The sequence below is a fragment of the Neopelma chrysocephalum genome, unplaced genomic scaffold (genome assembly GCF_003984885.1).
Source record: "Neopelma chrysocephalum unplaced genomic scaffold, ASM398488v2 Primary Assembly neopelma1_189, whole genome shotgun sequence".
NCBI classification, from domain to species: Eukaryota; Metazoa; Chordata; class Aves; order Passeriformes; family Pipridae; genus Neopelma; species Neopelma chrysocephalum.
The window spans coordinates 1,213,212-1,228,395 of record NW_020897851.1 but is presented as its reverse complement, the minus strand read 5'-3'; the positions used below and the strand labels follow the sequence as shown (position 1 = coordinate 1,228,395).

Below are 15,184 nucleotides of genomic sequence, written 5' to 3'. Positions count from 1 at the left end.
GACAGCGAGCACGGAAGGTGCTGCAGCTGCGGCACAGCCCCGCCCTCTGGGAGGCCACTGGGGCGCCGGGCGGGCCTGGGCAACGGGGGGGGACCGCATACGGGCCGGGGGCGAGCGGCCGCTCCGCCCCTTCCCCGTTTCCGGCCGTTCCATTCCCGGTGCCCGCTCCCGGTGCCCGTTCAGTTCCCGGTGCCCGTTCCCGGCAGTTCCTCCCGGAAGCGCCGCCGGAAGCGCGGGCGGAAGCGCGCGCAGGGTGAGCGCGCGGAGCCGAGTCCGCTCGGGCCGGGCCGTGCGGGGCTGTGAGGGACCGGGCCGGGCCACCATGGCCCTGGCGCTGCCGCTGCCCGAGCCGCCCTGGCCGCCGAGCCTGGCCCCGCTGAAGGTGCGTGCGGCGGGACCCGGGGATGGCGGGACACGGCCCCGGGGATGGCGGGACGGCGGGCGGGGCCCAGGGGCCCGGGAGCGGCCCCTCTGCCCTGCGAGCCGGCGGGGGCTGCGGGGCGGCCCTGGAAGCACATCCCGGGCCCTGCCGGTGGATCCGCCCTCGCCCCACGAGCCCGTTTGCCTTGAGCGGCCCCTTCGCACAGCGAACCCCCCGTGTCCGGGCACCCCTGTGTTGTAGCACCCCTGTGTTGTAGCACCCCCGTGTTGTAGCACCCCCGTGTTGTAGCACCCCCGTGTTGTAGCACCCCCGTGTTGTAACACCCCGTGTCCGGGCACACTTGCCGTGCCCGTGGCTGACCCCGCTCTCCCTGCAGGACGTGGATGACTTGCTGCGCTGTGGGATTTGCTTCGACTACTTCAGCATCGCCGTGATCATCCCGCAGTGCTCCCACAACTGTGAGTCTGCTGGCAGGGGTTGTTGCTCTGGTGGGACTCGTCCGGTCCCGCTGCTGCCTCCTGTGTGAACTTCCTGAGTGTGAAGTGTAAGGAAAGGCTGAGAGAATTGGGTTTGTTCAGTCTGGAGAAGAGAAGGCTCCAGGGTGACATAATTGTGGCCTTCCAGGACCTGAAGAGAGCCTAGGGGAAGGATGGAGAGAGACTGTTGACAAGGGCCTGGAGTGATAGAACAAGGGGGAATGGCTTCTTACTGACAGAGAGCAGGGTTAGATGGGATATTAGGAAGAAATCCTTCCCTGTGAGACTGGTGAGGGGCTGGCACAGGTTGCCCAGAGAAGCTGTGGCTGCCCCATCCCTGGAAGTGTCCAAGGCCAGGTTGGACGGGGCTTGGAGCAACCTGGGCTGGTGGAAGGTGTCCCTGCCCATGGCAGGGGGTGGCACTGGATGGGCTTTGAGGTCCCTTCCAACCCAAACCATTCCAGAATTCTGTGGTTCTCCTTGGGATGGAAGCTGTGAGAAGGTCTGTGAGATGGAAGCAGCCAGAACCTTCCCTCATGCAGTTCCTGCTGCAGCATAAACACGTGGCATCTGGATCAATGCACTTAAATGCTGCCTCTTGCTACAAGTCTCCATTTAAATATCTTTCATAACATCTTGAGGGTGGAACAAAGCTGTATGTGGAGAGCATTATGAGCTAAAATTTTCCGTGCTGCTCCACCTGCCTCGGGCTGATATCTGTTGGAACCTGGACCCAGGCAGTTTGCTGAAAGCCAGATTAGAGGGAAATATGTTAGCTTTTCTCCTGTTAAAATAAAAGCTCGTAATTGTTTGCTTCAGAAACTGTAGCACTTCCCCTTCCTTCCATGAAGGGGGTCATTGTAGTTTGGCAGTGAAGTTTAGTTTAGCTTGGCAAAACTCTCACCATTGAAACCAGTATTCTTGTGGTGGGGAGCACTGGAAATTCTCTACTTGCTGGTGACACAGTGGGGTTCAGAGGCCCTTAACTTTGGAAAGAGTCTGTCTGCCTTTTCTTTAACAGATTACACATTTATTTCCCCATGCAAACTGCAGAAGGTCCAAGTTTTCTGCAATAGCTCAAGATTTCTTGAAGCACTTTCCGCTCGCTTGTCTCTGTAATCTCTTGAGTCCACTGAGGTTGGACAAGTGGAGCCAAAAGCCCTCTGCTTTAATGAGTAATTGTTTGTGAATGGATGAAAATGAAGTATGGCTGCTTGCAAACCTTTCTGCTGACTCTCATTTTCCTAATGATCTATTCCAGGGTTTCTAGACATCCCTGTAATGTGTTTGCACCTGTGGCCACTTAAATTCCTCCTCTGCTCCTTGGGTGCCTGGGAGTGTTCAGTAGCTCCTGTGACAGTAGTTGTTTAACTGTCCTGGTGCTCTGGACTGTGTCATTACTGACAGAACAGATGTGCCATCCATATTTTTTTCACATAATAAAGGCATCTGAGGGTGAATGTCTTCTCTAGTATGGGTGGAGGGAACTGTGGCCCTGGGATTTCTCATGCCCTGGTATGGGAGCACGAGCTCTGTCTGCAGGCTGGTGTTGGTGTGTTGGATGTCAGCAGGCTGGATCTGCCAGTTCATTCATATTCATACAATTAATTTGGTTTTTGTATGGATTTCCCACCCCATATAACTTCTTAATATATATAGTAGCTTTTGAGTATTTAGCTGGATTTGTGGGTTTAAGTGTTATTTGGTGCATTAAGGCCAGGTTGGATGGGGCTTCCCAACCCAAACCAGTCTGTGATTAATTAATGCTCCTGCTGCTTTTCAGACTCACTCCCAGAGGGTCTATGAAATATAAATCTGCTTTGGGAGCTGCTGCTGAGTGTGTTAAATGCTGAGACTCTGACCCATAATGATCTAGTGAGTGAATGTCTGTTTTACTGGAGAGTGATGAGACTTTTTACATCTTTAAGTGGCTGTGAAAGCTCATAGTTAAGTTGACAAAGTAGAACAATTTCAGAAATTTACTGTTACAAAATGAAGCTTATGGCATGTTTCACCACAGAGTCTGTTGAACCATCCTGTGATGATGCCGTGACTTGCTTTCCCTGGGAAACATTAAGCTGTCTCTCAGTGTTCCAGTGCTGGCTTCCATTCTGTTCAGCCTTTTCCTTCACTAACAAGTTGGTATGGTTGTGGAAAGGGGCAGAAGAGCCTGGGAAGAGGAGGAGACAGAGGGTGTCTGGTGCTGTGCAGGAAGATGAAGGTGGTCCAACATTAGTCTCGTCAAAAACCCAGCGTGGGGGGAGTGAGCAGTGCAAGCATGGCTTTAGTGGTGCTGGCTGACCAAGGTTTTCTTGTCTTGCACTGGGAAACAAAAGGAAATGAACATCATCTTTTGAGAGAGGGACTGACATTGGGTGCTGAAATATGTTTGCATGAAATACGTTTGTTTTTTTTTGCTACAGTGATAATCTCAATTCCATGGAAAGATGGTGTGTTTTCAACATTGGTGTATTGTGGAATAGCTTGCACATATTGTACAATAAGAAAATACACAAGTAAGGACTTGAAACTGCCTTTGGAAGAATGCCTTCTTTAAAATGATGTGTTTCCTTTTTCCAGATTGTTCCCTTTGTATCCGCAAGTTTTTGTCCTACAAGACTCAGTGTCCAACATGCTGCGTGGTAAGTGCTTTTTTTTCCCCCTCAGCTTGTTTTTTTGTTTATTTTTTTTGCAAATCTCAGGAGCTTTTCCCTTTGGACTGTGCTAAATAATTGTGATCACCTTACTGCCTTTCCTTTTGGTGAGCAGCTCTTTGGGCAAAGTGGGAGGTTCTTACAGCTGGAATTCTTCTGCTCCAGAGCTGTACTCTGCCAGCACAGGTGGAAGTGGATGGAGCATCAGGCCTGGGGCTTGGCTCAGGGCTGTGCACACAATCTGTCACAAAACATTTAATATTGATTTGTCAGAATACACCATCGTTTAAACCAGGAGTGCTGAAACTTAGGCACTTAAATTTCCCATGTTTGAGTGGCCTCATTTCTTCTCTCAAAGAGTCTTTATAAGTGTTCCCAAACCTGCTGGTCCTGGCAGTGGCTGGTGGAGCCTTTCTGGGCATGAGAGGGCTGTGTTTGCTCTGGGGAGAGGAGGTGTTTGCCAGGGGCAGGAGGTGGAGTGTGCAGAGCATTGGAGGCTGAGCTGCTCTGCAGGTGCTTGTTATTAGAACCTCACTTGAAGCCCTTTTTTGATTAAAGAACATGGAATGCAATTTTTTCTAAGCCTTAATCTAACTTTTCTCCTGAAGCCAATTGGGCTTTATCGACCTCCTGAAAGTGGTTAAAAACAGTAACTCAAACAAGTGAGTGATGCTTCAGGAATATTGGCAAAGTAGGAGTAATTTTGGTCTGTGTTCTAAAGCATGAAACAGATGAGACCTTTCAAGACTGGAAAATGGGTCTATTTGTGGGTTTGCCAGTTTTTAAACATCCAAACAAGTGCAGACTGCTCAATGAAGTACATTTTACTGCCACCTGCTTAAAACTCACAGGTATTGGTATGAGAAAAACTAATAAAAGCTTTGTTAAAAAGAAGAGCAGAGAGACAGAGAGATAAAAATCAGAAATTGTTTCAAAAGAGTGAATTGAATGCACAGAGTCATCTCATATTTCGTATTTTCATTCCATAACCAGAAGATTAACATTTCCCTTCATGGGTTTTCCTGCTTTGTTGCTTAATGTTCTTATCACCTTCATAAAATCCTTGATTTGGTTTTCAAAATAATTAGACCTGTGCTACGATGAACCATTGTTGGAGCCTGGGTACACTGGGCTTTGTTCCTTTGGCTTTATGCTTCATTTTTATCTATTACCCTAATTTTCCAGACTTACAGTTCTCAGGCAGTTATTTTAATATGACATATTTTTCAGGAAAAAACATTTACCCTTTATGCATCTTCATTCTCATAGCACTTTAGTGGGGTAGTTGAGTCACTGAGCCAAGAAGCAAGTTGTTGATCACTTGAACATTTTCTGGGCACTTGTTGTTTTCACTGCATTTGAATGTTTGTTTGGGGTTTTTTTTTTGCTTTTTCTCTCTTTCTTTTCCAACAGGCAGTCTCGGAATCTGACCTGAAAAACAACCGAATATTAGATGATCTAGTGAAGAGCTTCAATTCTGCCAGGTATTTATGTCATTTTATGACTACTCTCTCTCTCTAGTTTGGCAGCTGGAAAGAAGTGACTGCCTGTGTGTGACCAGGCTCCGAGTCCTTGGAGAGCAGTGGTGTGAGGACTGAGCAAAAAAATTGTGGTGTCACAGAAACATTGTCAAAGATGGATGTTTACACTTTTGGAGAAATCCTGCAGGGTTCTGGCTGAAGGTGCTGCCCACGTGGTGAGGTGTGGAGGCTCTACAAGTTTATTTTGGTCCTGGTTAACTGCCCTGTAAGTTGCAGTCTCTTCCAACATGTAGGAAGTCAAGCAGGTATGTCAGGATTCTATGGGAAAAATAATGGTAATAAAGATTTTCTGCTGAGATCCTTGCTGTGTGTGCAGGGAAAATTCTGAACAGAGAGATTTTGTCCAGTGGTAACAATCAACTTGCAAAGAGAATTCTCTTGGTGAAGTCACTGGCTGGGAAAAACGTAGATATTGAAGGACCACAAATGTGAGTTTTCCTGGGGAAGAGAAGTGATGGAGTGCTCTGCTTTCACCTGGGTCTCTTAGCTACTCTCCTGTTTAATTCATTTTTGATTTCATCCCTTTAAAAGACAGGAACAACAGAATGAGTTTGACTTGGTAAGTTCTCACCAGAGTAGATGCATGAGGCTCCTTGTATTATCTGTTTTCTTTTGATGAGAAGCAGCTCAGTGATTGCTGGGGATTCTGTGAGTATTCCTGTGTCTTTGGGAGACAAATACACTTTGATTTATTTCTCTGAAATGAACTTGAAGCTGGAAGTCAATGAGACCTGGCTTCGTAAGTGACAGGAAGCAGAGTTCAGCTGATGGCTTTGTTTCATGAGAGAATTTTTCTGTGATGAAAACCATAGAATGTAGATAGATCTAATCTCGTACATGACCACTGCTAGATTGAAGTGATTTATTTGAATAATTTAAATCCTACAGTTCCATTGTTTTAGCTTGAACTCTGGTGCTTCCTAGTGATAAATAGATTACTATTTTTTTGGTAATGTCTAATTTTGTAGGGAACAAGTAGTGCTGACTTGGATCCATTATGATATTGAATCTTAAACGTTCATTTCTTTGGCTGCTTTAATGGATCAGTATAAATCTTAGCAGTGAGAGTGGTTTAATAACCTTTCCTTGTGTGATTGGAGTTCAGCCAATGTCTCCCCTGAGGTGGGATCAGTGGGATGGTGGTGCCTGTCCCCTGCTCTGTTGGGGTGGGAGTTGGCACAGGGCTTGCTCTGGAGCTGGGTGGGAAAGGCCCCCTGATGAAGGCTCACTAATGACTGCTCTAATGAGCCAGAGCCCTCAGAGCAGGGGAGATAATGAGTCAGGTGCTGTGTTTGCTCTGCCATGTCCTGAGCTGAGGGGACACGGCTTGGCCAGAGAGCAACGTGTGGGACGAGTGGCATTAAATCATAACCCCACTGCTGGTTTCTGCCCTGATGATGCTGGTATAGGACAAATCTTCTGTCTCCCCCCTGCTTCCCCATCTGCTTTGTTTCCCCTTGGCCCTCCCCAGAACAAATCCAAAGTCCAGGGGTTGAAGAGCTCAGCACATTTCAGAGATCAAGTCTGTCCTGACTTGACTTTGAGCCTTGGGTGGTTTAGTGTTTATGAAAATTAGGCCTTAAATCTTCTCAGCGTTTCACAAAGTGCAAACCCATTCCTTAAGTCAGGCCTGGAGGGGAAGAAAATGGTAATGTTGGTGGTACCTGGAGTGCAAGCTGTGCTCCAAGGTCAGCGTGTGCAGGGAATAGGAACCATTCCAGCAGGGCCCAGTGCTGATCCCGTTTATTCTCTGCCCTGTGCTTTACACCCTGTGCCCCAGTGTCTGCAGGATGAGCTGGGGTGATGTGTGGGAATGCTGCTCCCTCCCCATCCAGGGAGTGGGCTCTCCTGTTTCCCAGTGAAAGTGGAGGTGTCCTGTCATTCCTTCTGGCCCATGGATGTTTTATTCAGTATGAGAGGCAGAGGAGCAGTTCTGACCAGGCTGTAATGGGTGTGAAGGGACAGTACCCTATGTGAGGGGCACTGGAGCTCAGGGGGGGCATTGACATGAGCAGTTTTGTTTTCTCTCACCTGCCAGTGCTCTGGGATGGAATTCCTGGCTCTGGACATGTCAGGAGAGAAAGATGAGGAGCAGCATTTGTGCCAGCTGCCCTTTATGAACTTTTATCAGTTGCAGTAAGGCCAGTGTCTTCAAAAATAAGTGTAAAGTTTTGTGTGAAGTGTAAAGAATTAATTTCATTGTCCTCTAATAAAGAGATGGGAACCATGTTCCTGATGAAGGACTCTGAAGTATTTTTTGCAGGTCTTACAGATCTGAAATAAAAACGGTGACAAGTTGTTTGTGCTATTTTTGAAGCAGAGGGAACGTGCTGGGGGAGGGTGTTAAACCATCCCTTTTCAGTTAAACAAAAGCAGTGTAAGTCCCTGTCCTGACCTGCCCCACGATGAAGGAGGATGGGTCTCACAGGAGGGTTTGGGTACTGCCTGTAACAGCAGGTCTGGACTCCCTGACACCTGATTCATTCATCTCTCAGCCTTTAAAGAGAGGGGTGCTGCTGGTGCTCATGAACTCAGCTTTGTCAGCTGTTACTGCTTTGTGCCAGGGAGGTTAATTGTGTCTGCTGGGATCTCTCAGAACTGATAGCAGTTCTGGAGAGTGTCTTAGATAACAATGAAGACCACACAAAACAAGAGCTTCTTGAAAACTGAATTGAGGTTTGCCATAGAATCGGTTTCCAGGTGAGCTGGACAGGCTGGTGATGCAGAGGTTGGACTTCCCCATCATTCCATGCTTTCTCTGGGCTCTCTGAATGATGGATGAGTCTTCCAGTCTAGTCATGCCTGTCCAAATCTCTGTGAATAACCAGAAATTTGAGTCATTCACTCTGGGGCTGAGGGAGGTGTGGCAGGTGATAAAGTGCTGCCCAAGAGCTCAGGGCTGTGTCCCAGCTCTTCCATCCGTGGGGTGGGACCACTAGATGTCATCACCCAGCCAGGGAAGCTGCTCACGGGCCCAAAATACCACATTCTGGGAAAAGCCAGCCTGGGACTGCTCTCTCCTCTTTTGCATTCAGTGCTAGAGTTTTCTGTATTTTCCCACCAAAAAAAAAAAGTGTGTTTTGGTAAAAAAGTTTTCAAGTTCTCATCCTGGTGTTCTTTCCACTGATTCTGTGCCAAGATCAGGTCCCTTTGGAAAGTCTATTCCTAAGTCTCTATCTTTTGGTATGAGGAAAAGCTCCCAGGATTTTTTGTAGATCAGTGGTGTAATTAAAGCAGTGTTGTTATTCAGTTATTGTTAGGATAGATTGAGTTTTGTACTGTTTTTCCGGTTTCTTTATTTTAGATGAGGTCGTATTTTGCAAGTTGAGGAGCCACAGCTGTGCTGCTTTCAGGGGCTTTGTCACCTCAGCTGCAGTGTCACATAGAGCTGTAAAGCCACTGCATTTGGCTGCAGAGCAGTGGAATATGGCAGTGGCTGCTCTGAGCCCTGGGCTCCAGGAGCCTGTCACAGCTGGGTGACTCCTTGTTTGAGGTGCTCTGGCTTGAAAATGCTCTTCTGTTCAAGTGAGGGGGAAAGCTCTTGGGTCTCTGCTGTGTTCCATGTGACATTTGAGAGGCATTTCATTGCATTTGCAAAATGCAATTTGTTTAGTTTGAAATCAGGAGGACAGTGCTTAGATTCTACAGAGTGTGGTGAGGCTGGGCTGGCTCCTGGTCCATGTTCCTGTGGGATGGGCAATCTCTGAGTGCTGCGTGTGAGCAAGGGGGAGAGGGAAGAAGGAGTGGGGAAAAAACTCCATCAGTTTGCATTCTTGTTTCTCCAAAAAACCCCCAGCACTGTCCAAGGTGGCTAACTGTGCTTTCTCCTGGCTGCTCCCAGGCAGCAGCTGTTCCAGCTGGTGTTGGATGCTCCCGTTCCGTCCCCGCTGGCCTGCAGCAGGAGTCCAGCTACCCAGAGCCAGGGCAGGGCTCCTGCTGCTCAGCCAGAGCCAGAGGAGGTGCCAGTGGTGGACAGTTTCTGGAGAAAGGACAAAGTCTGCACCTCAACAAAGGCAGGGGGCCTGGCAGGGACTGATCAGGGGACTCTCAAAGCTGAGGAACACCGTGACCTTCTCGGCACTTCTGCAGAGGCTGCTGAGACAGACAGTGCATCACAGGGATCACAGGAGAGTCCTGAGTGCACCAAAAGTCATGAAAAGCCTTCCACATCTGTGGTCAGAGGAGTCAGGAAAGGTGAGTTGTTCAGGTTTTGGTTGTGCCCTGCTCTCCCCCAGGGGAGCTGGCTGTGTGTGAGGACCCTCAGCCCGTGTCTCTGCCTGGTTCTGATCCCTGCTGGCACGTGCAGCTCCTTCCCCTTTAACTGGCCCGTGCTCTGCTCCAAGCATGTTCTTGATGAGGAAGCTTGGGCTGCTGACAAGGAATTAAATGGAATTCAGTACTTACAGATTCCTTTGCTTTGAGTAACAACACTAAAAAACAACAGTTGTGCAACAGATTTACTCAGTAAAAATGAAGCAATTTCTCCTTCCCCCAATGACTAGACAGGCACCAACATTCATTCTGCCCTTGTGTCCTTGAGTATCCAGATGCAGGTTATTTTATAACGTGTTTGTTGTTTGAGGGGTGAGCCCAAACTCAAAGTGAGCATGGCAGTAGTTCTGTTAATGTTCCTGTTCATACACTCTCCAAAAGAGTCATCTGCTTTATTCTTCTGTAATTCCACAGGGTTAAGGTTAATTTATTTTGAAGCATAAAAATGCCCATTTATACTAATCAACCACAATAAAGTGGCAGAATCCTCTTAGTCCTGACGTGCTGGCAGCCATCCTATTGACCCAGCTAAAAGCCTAAATTAAAATAAAAGACCATGTAGGAGTACAACCCTGGTTCTTATTAGTTCTGATTTATCTGTTCTTTTGTTTAACAATGTATTCAATTCTGAAGTTCATATTGATTCATTAGCTGGGTAAATCCTTCTTAAAGATGTATCACAGCCAGGAAAGGAACCATGGGAAACCTGTCCTGGTTTTTGTTACTGTCCCAACGGTTTGGGGTGTTTAACCTTTGGAATATGGCATGGTTGGGAGTCAGGAATTGCAGAGCAATATTACCAGAGAACTCTCAAATCCCACAATATTTCACAGTTGTGAAAAACCAACATTTCAGAGGTTGGTTTTTGTTTTGTTTAAATCAGAGCTGGCTTCCCTCACACTGACACAGAGGGTATTAGTTAAAGACTCTCATTCTGTTCATTCAAAATTAGCCATTTGTGATGGAATCTGATTGCTTAAGAGGAATGTTTTAAGTCCGTGTTTATTGTCTGCCTTGACAGGCAGTGTTTACAGGTGCCTCTTGCAGATGTGATGCAAGAGTAATTGAGGGGGGTGGGCCTGTGCCATGGGATGTTCCTGAGCCTCCAGCCCAGGCACAGAATCCAGGAATGAGTGGGGGGCCCGGCTGGATCAGGGATTCCTGTGAGCTGAGTTAGCTCATGGATTGACTGTCCTGAGAACCATACACTGGGAACGTGATGTTAACAGGAATAAAACTGGTGCTATAGTGTTTTGTCAAAAAGAAGCAGCCTCCTTTATTTAGGAGTGAAATACTGCAAAAGTGGAAAGCATTAGCAGGGACATCTGCTGCTGTTCCTGTTAGCCCCTGGGTTTTCTTGTAGGATGTGTGTTAGTCTAGGTTATTAGGGATTTCATTCCGTCTGTCTGCAGGGAAGATGAGACCCACTCTGATGTTACACAGAGAGGGAATTCAGTGCTGTGGAACGAAAATGAAAGCTAAAAAGAAAGATTCTGGATAGATGTGCCAGATCTTTTCAAACAAGACATTTGGAATTCTGGATTTTCATTTTCTTCAATCAGCAATTATTCTCTCAGATGAAAACATTTGCTTTTTGCTGTTATATCCACACTAGTAAATTCCTTCTTGCTTGCTTTCAGTGGAATGTCCTGTTTGTGAGGTTGCTATTCCAGAGCAATATATAAACAAACATCTGGATAGCTGCTTGACCAGGGAGGAGAAGAAGGACAGCCTCCGAAGGTAAGGGCAGCTTTCAGAACTTTCCCGTGCTCGTGGCTGGTTTTGTGCTCTGCTGAAATTCCCCTCAGTTGCTGGGGTATAATGGCAGTGGGCTGTGCTTGTTTCTGGCTTACCTGCTGCACAGAGCACTGTGAAATGCTGTGGGCATTGTGCCCTCTCAAGAAAGCATGTGGACTGCCAGTAGAATTACTTTTTGGCTTTCAGTGGGAAGAAAACACTGGCCAGTGCTTTAAAGAATTGAGCCCAGGGAGCAGCCCTGAGTCTGTGCTCTGTTCTTGTCCCTGTTGTGCTCCCTGGCATTAACATTCCCTCTGGGTAACACCAATTCCCATTTGTCACCCAGTGAATGAATCACTTCCCTCACTTCAGGTGGGCCAGGAGACGTTTGGTTCAATAGCTGTCAAGTTAAAGAATAAAAATTGCACCTTTCTTTCCTCACTGTGGGGCTGTTCAAGTTTCCTGAAGATCTTAATTTCCATAAGATTAATGAATTCCTTTGGATTTGTGCCCCTGCCCCAGCATTGGTCACGGTCGCCACATTCACATCAGAAATGGAGGTTTCAGTTTGTTTTACTTACAGCAGAAATGTAGGCTGTTATTATTTCTGACTGATCAGACTGAAGAAATGGGAGGGGCTTGTACTGCAATGCTTATTTTCCCAAGTCCTCTGAAACTTGAATTAGAAAGTAATTTTGTGTTAAAGCTCTTGTTTTGCCCAGTCATGCTTAAAGTGCAGCATATAAGCTAAAGGACTTTGAAGTTGAAAAAATCATAAATTAATATTGAAATCTGATGTTATATTTTAATTTCCATTTGGGATGTTTTTAGTGCTCTCTCTGTTCTCAATAAATGCACATAAAAGCCAGATCTTTCCTTGGTGTCAAGCTCATGTCCCTAACGGGATTTTAAATTCTTAAATTATTTTATCTCTAGACTGCTTAGACCTTCAGTATGTGTCACACCAGACACTGCCCCGTGGGGACTGGCTCTCTGGGGTCAATGCTGGCTCTTGGCAGGGTGTGGTTTATGGCTGGGATGTTTGGTTCCAGTAACAGCACATCCCCAGTGCTTCTCTGAGGAATGGGAGCTCTGTTTATTCTCAAACCAGGAGCACATGGCTGAGCAGTATTTTGGCAGAACTGCTAATTTAGCCCCCCAAACCTGCAGAGGGGTAATTCCAACGTGTGTGTGTTCCTAGAGAACACTGCACTTCTCAAAGGTGAGGAAAACCCACCAACATTCAAATCCCAACTTGTTGGGAGCTGTTTTCCTGTGGCTGCTGGCAAAGCTGGGGGCACTCTTTAGGTCATGCTGCTGGTGAACTGGAACACACACCTGCTTCTGCAGGACTTCCAAAAGATTTAATTATTCAATGACAATTTTTATATTTCCCAAAAGAATCTGAAAAAAGTTTCCCTGAAGAGTGTATTGTGGTAATCCATCTTCTTTTTGCCAGCTGTGCCACAGGGGCTGGATGAGAGCAAATGAATTAATAACAATTTTTGTATAAGCCTTTTTTTTCAATGTGAAATTTATTTTCAGTGTGATAAGTTAAAAGTGCTGAATAGTTTTGAAATAAATCTCTTGCTGTCACCGTGCAAAGCTGTTAAATGCTCTCTAATCCAGAGCAGTACAGCTGAGCTTTGTTTTGCTGCAGAACCAAAAGTGTCTAATGAAAAGCTGTTCCTCTGTAACTAATAAATTACTGCAGTTGCAGGAGATGAGCAAGGCAGTTGATGGGTTTTGCTCCCTTTGTTTCCTAGTTTGAGAGTATCTCACCAGGAGGTGTAGGGAAGCCTGAGCTAATTTGTGCAGAAGGAGCTGTTCTGCTCCTTTTAGGTGACAAAAGTTATAGTAGAGAAAAGTTACAGTCTTGAATTTCATCTGGCAGTTTCCTGTAATTAAGATGTTTTCCCCAGCTGTGTCAGGAAGGTTGAGTTCTTCTGACAGAAGGTGGTGGGAAGGAGTAAATGTTGGGCTTAGATGTCATTCCTTTGAGAGCACTGTTGATTCTCTTTAATGTCACTTTCTGTGTCACCAAACCACCCTTCTGTTAGCTGGGAACTGCTGCCTTCAGGTACATGACTATTTTTCTGAAAGTCATTTTCCCAGAAGGCTGAAAACTCTCCTAATTCAAGTTTTGTCTTGAGGTTTTAATGCTTTTAAAACTTCTGCTGATTCAGGTAAGACATGACCAGTACTAGGGTGAAAAACCCAAGTTTCTTTCAGGTATCTTTCATCTCGAGTGGGTGAAATGCCCTTAAATATTTGTCAGTATTTTGATTTTCACAGGAGTAGTAAATAAAGTCTGTTTCCTTTTCCTTTGGCAGTTCTACTCACAAAAGGAAGCCGATGCCTAAAGTTGTTTATAACCTGCTGTCGGATCGAGATCTGAAGAGGAAGCTCAAGGAACATGGTCTGTCCACCTCTGGGACCCGTCAGCAGCTCATCAAGAGACACCAGGAATTTGTGCACATGTACAATGCTCAGTGTGATTCCCTGAGTCCCAAATCAGGTAAGTGAGAAGCTGTGGGGAGGTTGTTGCCATCACAACCCATTTGTCTGCATTTCTCCCTCTGTTAGCTCTCGGGGGGGGAGGAACGCTGGTTTGAATGGTTTGGGGGAACTGCAGCTGGAAGAATTTATCTTGTGTAAATCAAGGGTAATGCAAAATACTCCTGTAATGTGGGGGGGTACCCAGGGGGATCCTTCAGTCGATGCTGGTGGTGAAGTGGCTCCAAGTCTCTGCCTCGTTCCTCCAGTCTAAAGGAAGAGTGCCAGGGTGTGTTCAGGGTAATTCAGCTGCTCTGCCCTAAATAATGCAAAACTCTTCCTCTGTTCAAACCCTGGGCACAAAGGGTGAATTATTAAGCTCACACTTAAGATGCAGACATGCATTTTGGGTAGTAGCAGTGAGCCTGAGGTCACTATGTAACAGGAGTAGCTGAGCTGAGGAAGCAGAGGTGCCAAATTCCGGGAGTTTGCTTAAACCAGTTTGGAACAGGTTTTATTTCTTCACAGCTTACTAAGCTTTTGTTCTCTGAGTGCTTCACTGTCTGGTGAAAGTGTTTGTTTTGATAACTGCCTGCAGCTACCTGGCAGTGCTGTGGGGATGATGAAATGCAGAAACAGATTTGTAAAAGTAAATGTCAGAATAAACTGTGCAGGGTCCTGCATAGCTGTGGCTCTCGTTAAATGTTAAGAAACACAGCTCTGTCTGTTTGTAGGCTTTGGACGTGTCTGACATAATGGTTGGGGTAGGTTGTGATTCATCTGTGGGCTTTGGCCATGAGCCTGCACACTGGAACGTGCTCTGGGGGTAAAATAAGATAAACAGAAGATGCAATTATTATATCTTTCATTGAAACATCCAGTATAAAATGGAAACTCTTTCTGAATGACATACCTGTGCACCACAGGAACAGTTGTAGTGTGGAGGAGGGAGGTTCAGTGGGATTTGGGAAGATGGCAGGTTTGCCTGGGATTTGAGCCCGAGCTTTCATTGTTGGAGCACTAATGCTGTTTGTGTTTTAAAGTCATGGTAGTTTCATTCAGTGCTGTTACAGCTTTTTATTACACAGCTCCTGTTTCAGTGATCCCTTTCTTCTATTTCTGAACAGTTGCAGAGGTTGTTAAAGAGCTGGAAAAGAACGAGAAGATTCGGGTTCAGCTCGAATGTAATAAACCCGGTGAAAATGTAGGTGACTGATCTTTGTTCTCACAGAGGGGTGGCCAGCAGAAACTGCAGAGTGGGCACTGAATATGTTTGCCTATTGCTTTACAGTGGGAATTCCCAGACTCAGTGTTGGAATTCACATATGCCGTCCTATAATCAACCTGATTTTCTCACACGACATGTTTGCTGTGAGCAGTCCTTGGTGCAGTGCTGAGCTTGCTGCCCAAACCATTTAAGTGGCAGCATTTTTTTGACTGCAGTAAAAGGTCTTGAGAAATGTTCCCCTTGGCCACGCTGGAGGATTTTGACCCTCCATGGCAGTGTGGGGAACATTTTACTTCCTGGAATTCTGCAGGATTTAGCTAGCGAATTCCACACTTCCGTGGGGGCAATAGTGCCTCTTCTTTTCCCATGACATTGGATACTTTGGGGACTTCTCAAGC

At 46.4% G+C, this 15,184-nt stretch overlaps 1 protein-coding gene across 2 annotated transcripts in view; it reads left to right on the top strand.

Moving 5' to 3' along the window:
• Positions 1-289: 289 nt before the first annotated feature.
• Positions 290-15,184, top strand: part of RAD18 (RAD18, E3 ubiquitin protein ligase) — a 29,808-nt gene continuing 14,913 nt past the window's right edge. For both annotated transcript variants that reach the window (XM_027702620.1, XM_027702618.1), the window contains exons 1-8: positions 290-382; positions 759-840; positions 3,439-3,500; positions 4,926-4,996; positions 8,895-9,247; positions 10,966-11,065; positions 13,396-13,580; positions 14,686-14,762. In XM_027702620.1, coding sequence (XP_027558421.1) covers positions 323-382; positions 759-840; positions 3,439-3,500; positions 4,926-4,996; positions 8,895-9,247; positions 10,966-11,065; positions 13,396-13,580; positions 14,686-14,762 — 990 coding nt within the window. In that variant the 5' untranslated portion in view covers positions 290-322. The remainder of the gene's footprint in view (positions 383-758; positions 841-3,438; positions 3,501-4,925; positions 4,997-8,894; positions 9,248-10,965; positions 11,066-13,395; positions 13,581-14,685; positions 14,763-15,184) is intronic.